Below are 16,493 nucleotides of genomic sequence, written 5' to 3'. Positions count from 1 at the left end.
AAGATTTACAAGGATGTTGCCAGGGTTGGAGGATTTGAGCTATAGGGAGAGGCTGAACATGCTGGGGCTGTTTTTCCTGGAGTGTCGGAGGCTGAGGGGTGATCTTATAGAAGTTTACAAAATTATGAGGGGCATGAATAGGATAAATAGGCAAAGTCTTTTCCCTGGGGTTGGGGAGTCCAGAACCAGAGGACATAGGTTTTGGGTGAGAGAGGTAAGTTATAAAAGAGACCTAAAGGGCAACTTTTTCATGCAGAGGGTGGCACGTGTATGGAATGAGCTGCCAGAGGAAGTGGTGGAGGCTAGTACAATTGCAACATTTAAAATGAAGGGTTTGGAGTGATATGGGTCGGGTGCTGGCAGAGGGAACTAAATTGGGTTGGGATATCTGGTCAGCATGGACAGGTTGGACCGAAGGGTCTATTTCCATGCTTTACATCTCTATGACTCTGTATGTTTTACTTGTTCTGGAAGTTTGAGGCCATTGGTCAGGTAATCTGTGGGAAACGTCATTCTTCAAGGTCAGCTAGAGGCTCATTGTTGAGGGAGGCACATCAGTTGCTGCACATAAAACCATAACTCTTTGAGGAAGTCATGCTATCAAGGTGTGAAAAACTAATCCACTTTAAAATATTGTTGACAATTTTAATCTGGTGTTTTATGCATAACAAATATGTATTTGAAAGGGTGTGTGTGTGTGTATGTTCTATAGTTCAACAGTGCAGTCCATCAAACTTAGATTTGAGTGACAGTATTTCAGCAATAAAACAACCCTAATGCCAGGCTAAGGGCTTAATAGTTAACCATGTAGACAATTCATCCTCACTGATAAATGGTAAATTGTGATTTGGAGATGTCAGTGTTGGACTGGGGTGTACAAAGTTAAAAATGTTGTATGATTTTTAACACGGTAAATTGTAGTTGTAGTTGTTCAAATGGCCACTGGAGGGTGATATTGTCATATATTAAAATACATAAACTCACTCATGCAGCAACCAATTCCAAAGGATTTTAAGCATCCAGTAGGCACTGTATACATTAATTGTCAATTAAAATTTTAAAAGTTTATTCAATAAAGTTTTCATTTCAAGAATACTTCACTAAGATTAAAAGTTGAAAAGGGTCAAAGTTAAATTTACTGTCATGACTAAATATAATGCAATATGAATTTAATCAAAGCAAAAACAGTTTGGAAAAAAGGATGTATGAAATTTTCTTCATTTTGATCAATGTTCCTCTTTTTTGTTAAGGTTCTGGAAAAACACAGTCCGTTAATGACCTTTTTCTTGCGAAATGCGCTGCAAGTCTGTATTCTGCGTTTTCGTGCTGCAGGAAAGTGTTTGCACATTAGAATGAGCATGATTTGAAGATGCCGGTGATGGACTGGGGTGTACTAAGGTAAAAGTCACACAACACCAGGTTATAGTCCAACAGGTTTAATTGGAAGCACACTAGTTTTCGGCATGCCACTCCTTCATCAGGTGATAGGGGAGGACACAATTCTAAGGCACAGAATTCATAGCAAAAATTTACAGTGTGATGTAACTGAAATTATACATTGAAAAATACCTTGATTGTCTGTTGAGTCTCATCTGTTTGAATACCATGATAGTTTCACTTCTTTCATGTGTAAACCACAAAACCTTTTTTAAAAAAGTTGCATTCTCAGGTCAGCTGTAACAATGGGCATTAGCTAGACAATATGTTAAAGGTGTTAGCCCCCTGTGTTCTCTGTCTATGCCATGATATTTAGATTGATTCTAATCTAAAAAGTGAGAAAACAGAGTTTTATATGAATTCATGCAGTTTTTGAGCAAAGTACAATGTAACTCTACAAATACAAAGGCTACGACAACGGATGAATGGGCACCGCACAACAATCAACAGACAGGAGTGTTCCTTCCCAGTTGGGGAACACTTCAGCGGTCCAGGACATTCGACCTCAGACCTTAAGGTGACCGTCCTCCAAGGCGGACTTCAGGACAGGCAGCAGCGAAAAGTGGCCGAGCAGAGGCTGATAGCTAAGTTCGGTACCCACAGGGAGGGCCTCAACTGGGACCTTGGGTTCATGTCATATTACAGGTGACCACCATTGCACTATACACACACACAGAAACTCCTGCACACATATACACAAACATGCACACATATACTCACAACACCCTTACAGACACACACCCTCCCACACAGGCATCCTCTCAGAGACTTCGACCACTCCACACTCATTTATACTCTCTCTCACAGACACTCACAACCCCCCACCCCAGACACACACAAAGACCCACATGCACACATATATTTTGTGGGGTGAATTTGTACTTGCAGAGTTACATTGTACTTTGCTCAAAAACTGCATGAAATCGTATAAAACTCTGTTTTCTCACTTTTTAGATTAGCATCAATCTAAACATCATGGTATAGACATAGAAGACAGGGCACTAACACCTTCAACATTTGTCTAGCTAACGCCCATTGTTACAGCTAACCTGAGAATGCAACTTTTAAAAAACGATTTCGTGATTTGTACATGAAAGGAGTGAAACTATCATGGTATTCAAACAGATGAAAGACTCAACAATCAAGGTATTTTTCAATGTATAATTTCAGTTACATCACACTAAATTTTTGCTATAAATTCTGTGCCTTATAATTGTGTCCTCCACTATCACCTGATGAAGTCCAACAGGCTTAATTGGAAGCACACTAGCTTTCGGCATGCCACGCCTTCATCAGGTGATAGGGGAGGACACAATTCTATCACCTGATGAAGGAGTGGCATGCCGAAAGCTAGTGTGCTTCCAATTAAACCTGTTGGACTATAACCTGGTGTTGTGTCATTTTTAACTCAGAATGAGCATGGAATGATTCTCACAATATCCATGAATTCTTTAGTAACCAACACAGAGACTTTAAGACATTGAGCGTTTTATTAGTGCGTATATAAATGCAGCTTTAATGCCACTCTACATCAATGTTTCCACAGAAACCAAAGCAATTAACTATTACTTTCAACATATTAATGCTTTTCTGATTATTTGACATATTTAAAAAGAAACCAATTGGATTAAGGATTAGTTGCCCAAAGGGATAGTGTTAGAATAAAGATTTGTAACACAAAACTTAAAATCTTAACTATTAGTGTGAAAGTGATTTATACTACTGTGAGATATTCTAAACTGACAGCATGTCCTAGCTTCCAACGTTGAATGGAAAAACACAAATAATTAAAATCAAGCATATCATAGCAATGCATGCATTTCAAAATGGTGCTATAAAATTCAGTGGTGATTTAATGAATTTGAGCACAGTGGAAACATGGCTAATTCAGACAATCAGTGTTTCTTGTTTCAGCACCAAAAACTCTTAAGTGACATAATTTTAACCTTGAGTAAATTAAAAATCTCAATAGAAAACAATCACAATCTTAAAATAGTAATTGACTTAAAACTGGTTAATGTAATTGAAGAATAAGCTATTTTTATCTAGTCAATCTGAGCTCTAAATTGATTTTTTTTTAGCCATTTTTCAACAGCTGTTCAAATGCTTTGTAAAACTACATATAATTGTGTGCACTAATAAATTACGTTTGAAAAGGTTGGCTGTTTCAAACATGAATAACAACCAATACATGTTAAGCTGCAAAAGGTAAGTAGATTTTGTATGAAAATATTAAAGCTCTATAAATACAACCATTAAATCAATCTGTTTTACATTTCATCTGTTTATTGCGTAAAATATTGACAAATAGAAATGATCATCTGATGCAAGAGTATATTTTTTTAATGGATCACATTTTGAGTTATTTGTTTAGATTTCTGACAGTTGTGGTCATCTCTACTGAATATTGTACCTGCAGAAACAGGAATTCCTAAATCTGAATACATCTTAGTGAAAATACGACCCACTGAAGAACAATTCCAAAGGCGATGCTCGACGTTGAAGAGGATCCTTGATCTACCATGTTGCTCCAAATATTGAGGTGGTGCTGTGGACCTTATCAAGAAAAAGGGAGACCTTTCATTGTGAGCAAACTGAAGACCTGAGAGGGATGACATGGAGTATTTTATAGAAGAAACCTCCATCTCTTTTTACTTTGGCACTCTACTTCTGAACTAGCATAGTACTTCTTCTCAAAGGGATGGCACAGTTTCCACCTTTTTGTTTCTACTACAAATGTGAGTAATTTATATATTTACAAGTAGGCCTGGATTAATCTGAGGTCAGCATTTGGTGTACCTTGCATTATTTGCATTGACCATCACGTGATTTTCTGGCTTTAAGGAAATGTGCCTCTTTAATCATTTACTATTTTGCACAATAAATGTATTTTCAACATCTCCTTTGTTCATGAAAAGTCCCTAATGTTAGTGAATAGTTTATGAATAATGTAAGCACTTCTTGAGCAAAAATGGACAGTCAGCATCACAGTCAACACTTCTTGGTTTTATGGGGTTATAAATTCCCAACACCACCAAATAAATAGGCATTCAAATAAAAACTATCCTTAGACATAATGGTATCAGTAGTTAATATAAACAGGAAATTGCAAAGCGTATCACTTTAATGAATTTGTTCTGTATTGAAACACATTCTTACTCAACTACCAATTGTCTGACAAAGCAGCCAATCAATATGAAACAGTATGTCTTTGGTTTGTTTAGAAGTAAACCTTTTACAGAAATTGCAGCCAAAAATACGTGCCATGATTTTATTACATAATTAACATTATAGACATGATGATCAAGACAATGGGCTGATCAACTCTATAGATTTGGCCAAAAGGGAAGGAAAAAGGAAAATTATCATGTGAAGGATAATTACAATTGATAGGTTAGTTCTGCCCAAATGAAATAGGAAAACCATAACCTTTACTTGTGATCTCCATGTTTTTGGTAAGTCATACAATATTACCACATTTTTGGGGAGAAACAGACTATTGTAAAGATGAAGGTAGTTCTAACATTTACAAAAATTAAAGGCTAGATCTAAGCAGTCTACAAAAAGATGTTGGATTAATCAAAAAGTAGCCTTCTTACAGGATAAACGGTAACCGCAGCATAACTTTCTTTAGTGGGATATGAATATAACTGACAAATTCCCATTTAGAAGAGGATAATTGTTAATACCCTGTCACATTGGCAGTATTTAATGGAGGTGACAGTGGTCTTACTCACAAGCTAAACTCAGACACTTTTCTTCAAAGTAAACTCTTGGAAAAAGGCAGCTGTACAGTTATCTATGGTCTTATTAAATAATAAGCATTAAACATTATAGATGAAAGCTGGTAGCCATAGGTTGGCAATTCTATTAAAGGGCAGTGCTGTTGCCAGAATGAGACGGACCCAAGGTTACATGGGAGTGAAGGTAAGGAATTGTTGGGCAGTGATGAGGTTTGCCTGCAAGGGCAAATGTTGGATCCCTTCCTAAAACATTGAGAGACCTTAAACACAAGATGCTCCATGAGTCCATGAACAACCCTGCACAAGTTTTTTGTTGTGCTCTCCACGTGACGAGCCATCCCCAACCTGGTTAATACCATCAGTTGAGGGGTAAGGCATTAATTGCCTATTTAGTAGCATCATTTGGTGTTGGGAATGCAAAGGCCATTAGCAATCTTTTACACTACAGGGAAGGAAGGCATGGAGGTCATCACTCCCATCTTCCACCTAAGTAAATTCTTCCTACCACCAAATCTGCCACAGTGGGCATTAAATTCCATCCATTGGGTAACTAGATCGAAGGGCAAAGTGATATGCATACTTTCTAAAACTTTAGAAGTTCTCTTTGGTTTAAATTCTTTGCATATTGTTATCATAATGTCATTGCCATTGCCTTGTACTGTCATACCTTTCTTTCTTCCACTCATTTCTTTTTCAACTTACAGGATTTCTTAAAGATTTAATACCTTTTAAATGTCATATAGCATTTAATTTGAAAGTATGAAATTATTACTTTGGAAAGATTAATTTTAGGTGTTTTATGTTTGTTAAAAGTGAATTTAAAGTTGAAAGTTGTGAATTACATTTCTTCAGCTTAAATACAAAGTGTGCCTTAGCCTTCAGAATTCTTGTTTTCACTGATTTAATCAGTCAGAACTTGAGCACACATGCACAAAGATTTGTGATCCTCCCACCAACAACACGATGACATTGATGCAAACTAACAGAATAACTTAGCCTTCCTGCCTGCTCTGTAACCATAGTAGCAAGGATAATAAAGACAACAAGGATTTCAATACCTCGACTCTTCAGTTGTGTGGTACTATACAAATGGGTCTAAGATTTAAAACAAAGGATATTTCAAATTCTAACTTGAAGGCTGCCAATCAGCAGGCTGCAATTTTTAGTTGGTGGAACACAAAAGTATAGGAATCTAATGATATGAACACTGTTACTCTGTGTGGGGAAACAAGCATGAACCTATAATCCTTACATGAGACCATATTGATTTTCTAGCACACAAACTATTTCACCCTTATCTTGTCCTCAGAACGAAGCTATAGATTGCTCTACCATGTTAAGGTAGTGTGTGTAACAGGCTAGTGAAACACACAGACATTTACTATGCATTTTTAACGTTTAATAATCATTAACATTTGTGGTACAAAAAGTGCGTGATATAATGTACATTTTCTTTTATTCTTGATTCCCTCTTAGGTCAGTGTTTCAAAGCTTTCCAACTTCCTGTAAAAACTATCCAGTGTAAGGGTCCCTTGTTAAGACATCTATTACTACCACACTTCACATTGTTTTCCAGGATTCATCGGGGTCCCTGTTGGACAATTGAAATGTTCAGCAAAGTCTTTGGAATTTGATAATGTTCCAATAACTCGAAATTTGGCTGGACTATGTGGATCTGTAATAAGACCTTCATGTGCACTCTCTGGTGTACGCACAGAGCACCACACCTGTAAGGGTGATATAAATTAAATCCATTAGTTTTTCATATCTAGCACTTAAAAATGCCACAAAAGTCAACAAAATAATATAGATGCTATACCCTTGTTTGATAAGCCTTTTAACAATGGATTAATGAAAACTTTCACAAGAGAAATGTTACTATAGTGTATCAGTTTTAACTAATTGTCATATTTACCTTAATTACACTAAGTGATTATGAACTTACAATGACAAAGGTATTTGATATTACTAATTGTTTTTAAGATAATTTATATTACTGATTTAAGATACTTAAATGTACCTCAGCTATATTTAAGTAAATAATTATTTTCTGCTTTCCAGCGTGATATTCGATGGAATAATGACATTGCTGGAAGTAAGCTGACACAAAAGATTTTTAAAATACTCTGTCTCATATCTGAAAATAGTGACTGCTCTACAAGCATGTTTCAACTGATCCTATCTGATGCTAGAATAGTTAACAAAGCAAATGTGTACATTACTTACTCAGCATAATTGTAAAGTGATTTTATTTTTAAACAGGGTTTTAGAAAAGTTACTAAATGAGAAGTTTTAAAACATTTAATAACAATTTAAATATGGAGAATAAAAGCAAATCAGTACTGTTGCATTTTATGGACTTTTCACATATCTTACTTGTGCAAATCCTACAAAAAAGAGCTGATGATTGGTCAAGTCAACCGCAGGCAATAACTTTTCTTCTCCATTCTGTTTCACCCATGTTTTGTACGCCTGAAATTGGTCCAAAATATAAAGTTAAATTTACAGGCAATTTACAAATTTGTCAACAACAGTGAGAAAATGTATGTGTGCAGATATGTTAAGAAATAAAACCTAGGTCTATTGTTGACACATAATTTTGCTATTCAAAAAACTCATTCTCAAGACATCGGCCTAACTCTCTTCCATCTCTCTCATCTCAAAGATCTTTGGATGTCTGCTTGGCTCCATGCTATGTGCCAAACCTGCCAAATTCCACTAAATAAAGCTTTCCAATCTGGCAAACCACTATTAATAATGCCATTCTTTTCTTTTCATCTTATAAATGACATTGATCTGCCACTGCTGTAACATCAAGTGACTTGATCTCTTCCATCTATGCTATGATGTATTAGTTGCACTAAGTTCCAAATTAGAGTGCATAACACTGATGCATTCAAGTATTTATAAATATTCTGTTTCACTGGTCTGAGCATGTGATTAACGTGCTTGATTATGAAATCTGAAATATTTCAAGTTACAGCCTGGAAACACTAATAAAGGTGACATTGGTTAGCTCACTTGCTTAGGCAGCTGGTTTGTGATGCAGGAGATAAGAATAGCATGGGTTCAATTCCTGTAATGGCTGAGGTTCTACCTTCTCAACCTCACCCCATGTTTGAGGCACAGCGACCCTCAGATTAAATGAGGCATGGTGAACCTCTAGTGAGATATTATCCCTGTGGGACTTTTATCACCCACAGGTGGGCACATGTGAAGCTCTAAATTCACATATTGTGTGATATTAGATTTCAGCTGTACTCTCATTAATGCTCTCACGACTACAGTGACTCATCGATCACTGGATGATGGAGTCTCCAATTATGTAGGAGAAATCACTGCATAAGCAGTGGGAAAGGTTGGTCACACAATACTACCCACACCCTCTGCTCTTCTAACCCATTTCACAGAAGGTAGCCTTAAAATGCGTGGAAAGACAGCTACGAATGGGGGAGATGAAATCAAAAAGCAATTGTAAATGTTAGTTCATTTCTTACATTTGGGTTCTCTTTCTTCCCATCAGAATGCAACACATACAAGTAACAGTAAACTATATAATTCAACCCTCATGTCTTTCCTACCACAATTCAGATGGCAAATTAGTTCTTCAGTAACCCAATTTTTACTTATAGCTATGCGAACCCAACAGATATTTAATATCTATATTTCTAGGTTTAAAAAAGTATAGAGTAGAAAACTGACTTAAATTTTAAAAATTTGCCTGAATAGGCAGCATTGAACCAAATGTCTGTAATATATTACTTTTGACATCATGTTCTTTGATGCAATGGCACAGAATACTGGGGTGAACATTATAATGGACTTTGTACACCCCAGTCCAACACCAGCACCTCCAAATCAGATTATATTCTGTGACTCCACCAAAAGAATTTCTATTCCTGTATGGCTACTCTCCTGGTGAGATTTATTCTACTAGATTTGCTGAATTGTTCATTCCCTGAAATATTGATTTTTTTTTTTCATAGCTCTTTGGAAAGGAAATGCATTTGGCAACAAGTTAGCATTCATTTAAAATATCTTTTCATAATGAATGACTTAGGAAATTAAATGTATGCAAGAAATAACATATATTTACAAGATATCAATTGTTTCACATTAACTCTAAATATACATTTAAAAATTATTAACCTACATGATATGCTGCTTTGAGGCCACCATTATCTGCAATGTTTTCGCCCAATGTTTGTTTTCCATTGATATGTTCTCCATTTACCGTATACTGGTTGTATTGATTAACCATACACTCAGTTTTATTTTTGAAAGTTTCAACTGAACAATTTTGCCACCATGGTTGTAAATTACCATCTTTATCATATTCTCTGCCTGTACAAGAGAAGAATATTCACTTAACATCTCACAATGATTACAACAAAATGCTGCCATCTTGCAATTCTGTTCTTTTATATGGCAAGAAATTGAAACAGAATAAGAGAGATTTTTGCTATTTGCTCATTGTGAGAACTTTTAATGGCAGTGAACTCCTTCTACCTTGAACCCCTCTGTCACAACATTATATTTATCACTGGACTTAATCTTGCGTCTTTTTCCGATTAAGTCAGAGTTGTGTGGAGTTTTTATTGTGAGGGCTTTTTGCCACTACCTCAAAGAGGAGCATAAAAGATGGAGCAACTTGCTCCCGACATCATGGCTACCTTGTCAAACTTCTCATCCAATTCTGCCACACATCTTGCTAAAGCTCATGTCGTTCAGACACCTTTCAGATTAAGTCCGTCGTATCCATTGGAATATCCTGCCTCCCCATCAATTACATCCCTCATACAGCAAACAATTTCAAAAGGTGTACTTGTTATTCAGGATTGTCTATGAACACTACCAATGTCAGATCAAATGGCAATTAATTCTAGATAGATCAAATGCTATCATTCCTATAAGAGCAAAGTAGCATTAGATGATTTTATTGTAAAATCTTTCATGTGTCTGCCCTGGGCCATTCATAATAGAGATGCTGTTTTGCTCTAGTTTATGCAGCGCCATAATGCAAGTACTGGTGTGCATCTTCAGTCCTCATACTCCCATCCCTGGAATTTGGGTGGGGCCATGGTGAGGACAGTTGGGCACCACAGGTTCATGCCTGCCAAGGTCTAGCAGTATCATTTTACTGCTGAAGTATCTGGGCTTGTATCTATTGTGTACCTTGGTCATCAAAGGCATGTGTTAATTCATGACCCATTACTACTCCAATGCCTCCAAAGTTCAGAGATCTATTATTAAAAACAAAAGAATATTGGTTATTTATATGATCTTTACTTGATTAATACTTAATGAAATATTCGTGGCACTTAAAAACACAAGGAAATGTACTTACTTTGGATTGTTTCTGGCATAGAATGGTGCTTGCAAAATACCAGCAGGAAAGACTATCTCATTCTTTGTTGGCAGGTAATAGGCATTTATTGTAGGAGGTGTCATACTCCACCTATAGTCAGGAGTAAAACATACAACTAACTATTTGAACCACTTAATTACTGTTAATAATACAATACAACACAATATACAAATACCAGTTTCTTACAAAAAAAGTATTTTATTCACATAGTAATGTATTTCTCAGAAATGTTTGACTTGCTCCACAGGGAATAAATTGCATTGTGTACCTGTCATTATTTTTGGTAAATTTATTATAGTTTATCTTATTTAAATAAACATTTTGAGGAATAAAATTCTGTACGGGGGGGGATTTTTTTTATCACATGCTGCAGGATATAACTGGATTTGTCAACATGTTTTCACAAGTTACCCATCCATTCTGGAAGGAAATGTTGACTGAAGTTCATCCTTATAACTTAAACAACTTATTTCCATTAACAAATGCTGTCAAAACATTTTTATTTATTTCCAGCTCACAAACTTCAGTGTTGCATTAAAATTTAAAAACTTAATGTCATAACACTAAAAATTTCAGTGAAAATATGTTCAATAAATATGAACATCACTTAAAGATCTTGTTTGCGAAATTCACAAAATGCAGATAAAAGTTAGTGTAGATTTTACATGTTCCCTGTCTCTTGGAGTGCAAATTAGAAATGTGGATGTGCAAGTCAGTGGGCCATTAACAGAGAAAACCTGAAAGGACCCATTGATCCCCAGAGCTCCACAATGCTCCCAGCACATGAGTTTGGCAAATTTATTCCAAAATATTCTTTATAAATGAATAGTTCAACATTATCTGCACACTGAGATTCTTTGGCAATATGGAAAATGGACTTAGAGATTTTTCTCAAGAAGATATTACAGAATGTATACATTTTCTTTTTATTATTGTTAATTAAAGTACCACTTCTGAAAAAAATGGCTAAACAAAAACAAATCTCTATATTGATACTATGCCTTGAGTGTTATTTTCTCCATTTTTATAATTAAATGAAATATTACTGCCATTTAAGTTGAACAGGCTTTTCAGAATACCTACTGGTCACGGTTGGGTGCTTTCCGAAGCTGGTCTGCCATAACCTTGGCTGAAAAATTGTAGAAATTCAACATATTTTGAAAGAATGAATCCTCTGATACTTCATACTGATGCAAAAATGGAAAATGAAAATTAATTAGATGATAAGCAGATTTGAAAGAATAATGCACACTCAATTTCAATGAAACTAACCGCCATTTGTTATTCCCCAAACGTCAATGTCAATTCTTAAATAGCAGCATGGAAAATGTTGTCCTTATTGGAGACACTGGGACTGTTGCTGTTCAGGTGCTGCATCCACCTTTGTCTCAATATGCTCACCAACACATAGTGTGCATTTAATTCATTCAAATGTTTTGACACATGTCAATGTGTTATCATGTTTGGGTCTGGGAAGTTGGGCAGTAGCAGTCAGTGAAACAAATCTTATTCAGGAAAAAAATACAGTTAAGGATAAACATCTTTTAAGATATAGGTTGAAAAGTAAGAGAAAGTTGAGTTAATAAAGAGACTGCTCGCCAGGTCTAAAACTATAATGATTAATGCAGTACTCCACCATCAACTAGCACAGTCATTCAGCCACATTGAGTTCTTCATGGGCTATACTATGAGGCTGCTGAAATAAAAGTTTTTGCCCATTGATCTTTGCCTGCAGTTATTGGACAGGATTATGATAACTTAAGGAGGAGAGACTTTTTGCATATTGCAAGCAGGTAGCAGCCCATAGTGTTGCTTGTCCTGGACTGTGCTGCTACATAAGCAAATGTCTTCCCCATAGTTTTCTCAAATACACTTCACTGACTCAAGTGCACAGAAAACCTGTGTTAAACAACATAGTGCCTTGGCACTCAGAGCACTGACGTATTATCAAAACAACTGTCCCTTTAAGTAGACTGAAAATCTTGGAATTCATTGGGCATTGCAATGTACCTGAAATTTGTAAGAAAAACATGCAAAAACAAAGGGATTATATCTGTAATATGTAATAGTGTTTCTCACTGTACACAGCTTGGTTTACCTGTGGTAAGTGGATAATAATTTTAAAATGACCAATTAAAGTTATACACATGATGTGCACTATGCAATTCTAAACCTGATAATTGCTTGCACCATCAGTTCACATGTAGGTTAATTTAGTATGCACAAATCCAAATTCACATTCTTCATCATGGTGATATGAAGGAAGAAAGAAAGGTTCATTATTTTGTATGTAATTTTCTGGCAGTCTTTTTATTGTATATTTTGATAATTGTGATTTAAAAACAATTGTCAAGTCACAATGGTGGAAACATCTAACTAATAAAATTTTCAAAAGACTTACAAATTTTAATCAATTTTGAGCCATTATTTAAGATGAAAGTGTTGTCTAAACAATAACTACTATGTAACTCATTTAAAATCTCACAGAAACATTATATTTGTTCCAGACTTTATAATCCCAACAACCTTTGACCATTTTGGTCATTAAAACTGAACGAATGCTGCATTATTTATGGAAACATCTTTTGTGAACAAATTCAAAAAAATTGGAGACAAACTAATGCTAAGCAAAATAACACACAGTACAAGCAGTAAAAGAAAATGGTTCAGAATAGTTTTACTCACACCATCATAAACTTCATCCAGCTCTTTTGTATCTAAAATGAAATCTGGAAAACCAATCATGTCATAAATGGCATCAGCCTGAGAGAAGGAAAAGAAACAATATGCATTAACGAAATAAAAGCAAGTTACTGCGGATGCTGGAATCTGAAACCAAAAGAGAAAATGCTGGAAAATCTCAGCAGGTCTGGCAGCATTTGTAAGGAGAGAAAAGAGCTGATGTTTCGAGTCTAACTGACCCTTTGTCAAAGCTCCTCGGCAGAGGCGAAGGAGCTGAGAGAAGAGGATAGAGTCCTTACAGGACGTAGAGTGAGAAGAGCTATAGTCCAGATAGCTGTGGGAGTCAGTGGGCTTGTAATGGATATTAGTGGATAGACTATTGCCGGAAATGGAGACAGAAAGGTCAAGGAAAGGAAGGCAAGTGTCGGAGATGGACCAGGTGAAGGTGATGGAGGGATGGAAACTAGAAGCGAAGTTTATGAATTTTTCCAGGTCAGGACGAATGCATGAAGCCGCATCGAAATAGTCATCGATATACCGATAAAGCAGTTGTGGGAGGGGACCGGGATAGGCCTGGAACAAGAAATATTCCACATATCCCATGAAAAGGCAGGCATAGCTGGGACCCATGCGGGTACCCATTGCTACCTCTTTGATTTGGAGAAAATGGGATGAGTTGAAGGAGAAGTTGTTGAGAGAGAGAAAACAAGTTCAGCTAGGCAGAGGAGAGTGGTGGTGGATGGAGATTGTTCGGGCTTCTTTTTGAGAAAGAAGCGAAGAGCTTTCAAGCCGTCTTGGTGTGAGATGGAGGTGTAAACAGATTGCACATCCATGGTGAATAGAAGGTGGTTAGGGCCTGCGAATTGAAAGCTGTCAATGTGTTGCAAGGCATCAGAGGAAGCCCGGATATAGGTGGTGAGGGAGTGAACCAGAGGAGTGAGGATGGAGCCAAGGTAGGAGGAAATAAATTCAGTGGGGCAGGAGCATGCTTTAACAAAGGGTCAGTTAGACTCAAAACGTCAGCTCTTTTCTCTCCTTACAGATGCTGCCAGACCTGCTGAGATTTTCCAGCATTTTCTCTTTTGGTTGCATTAACAAAATACTTGATAACAGAAATAATTGTGGCCAGATGAATCTAGAGCTGTCCACTTTTATGAATTGAAAGGACTTCCATTCAACCTATTAACAGCTACATAAACTTTTTCTCCCCAAAATGACAACAAGTATTAAATGTCCCAAACTGAAATTCAAAGATGCAACAATGTGTATGAGCACAGAAGTTTCTATGTACCAATTGCCTGGACAAAAAAAATCAGGTTTATTGTAGGCTGTGTTTTACATATCTTCACCCTGTGAAGAAGCATTGGCTTGCAGTAGAAATAACACATGAATTGGGTTGAAATGGTGGAAGAACAAGAAGACTGTTTAGGAAGCTATGCAAAGCTTGTACTGCAACCCACATAAAGGCAAGAGAAGGCTCAATTAACTGAGTACCGTTTTATTATGGACCTGATGTAAATGCCACCCAACTTTCACTAAATAAATTACAAAGCCCCGACTTATATAGCATGTGTAAATTTCTCGAAGTCTTTCACATGGTGTGGCAAGTTGAAGGTACACAGTGTCATTGTGGTAATGTCACTGGATTGGTAATCCGGAGCTCCAACCTAACATTCTGGAGAACAAACACAAAGAATGCTGAGAAACTCATTATGTCTGACAGCATCTGTGCAGCAAGAAACAGAGTTAACATTTTCAGTCTAGCATGACTCTTCACAAGAGTTCAAATCCCACCCACTGTGGTAATGTTGAAATCTGAATTCAATAAAACTTGGAATTAAAAGCTAGCCTAATGCTGACCATTTCACCACTGTCATAAAAGCCTATCTGATTCATTAATAGCCTTCAGAGATGGAAACTTGCCTTTTCTGGTCTACATGAGCGTCATGACCCACAACAATGTGGATGACTCTCAGCAGACCTTCAAAATGACCTAGCAAGCACTCAGTTGTTTCAAACTGCTACGAAGTCTAAAGAAAGGAATGAAACAGAACAGACCACCTGACATTGATCTAGGTATCATAAACAACAACAGCAAACATGACTGTCGATCCTGCAAAGTCTTCCTTACCAAACATCTGGAGAGTTTGTGCTAAAATTGGCATGGCTATCCTAAAGACTCATCAAGCAATAGCCATACTGTCATACTCAAGGAACAGCACAGACAATATCCCAGACACCATTACCTGGGTTTATGTAGCAACCAGATGTAGCAACACACCGTTAAGTAGAAGGGATTGAGTCAACCTTGAATTCCTTATTTTGACTCCAAACCCCATGAAACCACACGGGATGAAATCAAACTTAAACAAGTAAACCTGATACTGATAACCAACTACGTCCTTACCAAAGCTTAGCATGTTTCCCCACTCTGCTATTACCATCAAGCTGGAGATCAACACTGGTTCAGTGAAATGTGCTGATGGGCATAGGAGCAGCACCAGAAATGCCTAAAAGTTCAGAGGTGAAGGTACAACACAGGACTACTTGTACACCAAACAACGGAAGCAGCTTACAATACACAGGAGGTAGGTGATCCACAACCAATGGATCAGATCAGAGCACTGCAGTTCTGCCACATCCAGCTGTGAATGGTGATGCACATTTAAATAACTGTAGAAGGACACTGCTTCCTCTGTGATGGGGAGCCAAGCTTCAGACAATGGTGAAAAAATTGCTTCCATCTTAAATCTGAAGTGCTGATTAGGTTATCCATCTTGGCCACCTCACCATAGATGCCAGTTTTCAACCAATTCAATTCACTTCATGTAATGTGAAAAATGGTTGAAGGCACATATATACCAAAAGCTATGGGTTCTGTGAACATTTGGCAACAATCCTGTAGATATGTGCTCCAGAATTAGCCATGTCCTTAGCCAAACTGTTCCAGTACAGCTACAACACTGGTGTCTACCTGACAACTTGGAAGCACTGCCAAGGTATATCCTGTACACAAAAGCAGTACAAATCCGGCCTGGCTAATTATCACCTTCTCAATTTATTCTCTGTCATCAGCAAAGTGATGGAAGGGGTTCATCAATGCACTATTAAGTGAATTTGCAAAGGAATAACCTACTTACTGACACTCAGTTTGGGTTTTGCCTCCTGATCTTATTGCAGCCTTGGTCCAAACATAGACAAAAAAGTTAAAATCCACAGGTGAGATGAGACTTATTGCCCTTGACATCATGGCAGCATTTGGT

At 36.9% G+C, this 16,493-nt stretch overlaps 1 protein-coding gene and 1 long non-coding RNA gene across 6 annotated transcripts in view; one reads left to right on the top strand and one right to left on the bottom strand.

Moving 5' to 3' along the window:
• Positions 1-7,546, top strand: part of LOC122555987 — a 41,522-nt gene extending 33,976 nt beyond the window's left edge. The window contains exons 3-4 of the long non-coding RNA XR_006313412.1: positions 3,857-4,175; positions 7,242-7,546. This is a non-coding gene — a long non-coding RNA (uncharacterized LOC122555987). The remainder of the gene's footprint in view (positions 1-3,856; positions 4,176-7,241) is intronic.
• LOC122555986 (endothelin-converting enzyme 2-like) overlaps positions 6,558-16,493 on the bottom strand; it is a 180,433-nt gene continuing 170,497 nt past the window's right edge. For all 5 annotated transcript variants that reach the window (XM_043702324.1, XM_043702328.1, XM_043702326.1 and 2 more), the window contains 7 exons: positions 13,234-13,311; positions 11,632-11,735; positions 10,528-10,638; positions 10,356-10,423; positions 9,334-9,524; positions 7,557-7,652; positions 6,558-6,907 (listed from right to left, as the gene is read on the bottom strand). In XM_043702324.1, the coding sequence (XP_043558259.1) occupies positions 6,731-6,907; positions 7,557-7,652; positions 9,334-9,524; positions 10,356-10,423; positions 10,528-10,638; positions 11,632-11,735; positions 13,234-13,311 (825 nt within the window). In that variant the 3' untranslated portion in view covers positions 6,558-6,730. The remainder of the gene's footprint in view (positions 6,908-7,556; positions 7,653-9,333; positions 9,525-10,355; positions 10,424-10,527; positions 10,639-11,631; positions 11,736-13,233; positions 13,312-16,493) is intronic.

Source organism: Chiloscyllium plagiosum, chromosome 13 (assembly GCF_004010195.1).
Source record: "Chiloscyllium plagiosum isolate BGI_BamShark_2017 chromosome 13, ASM401019v2, whole genome shotgun sequence".
NCBI classification, from domain to species: Eukaryota; Metazoa; Chordata; class Chondrichthyes; order Orectolobiformes; family Hemiscylliidae; genus Chiloscyllium; species Chiloscyllium plagiosum.
The sequence above is the reverse complement of the archived record's forward strand: the minus strand, read 5'-3'. Positions and strand labels throughout refer to the sequence as shown.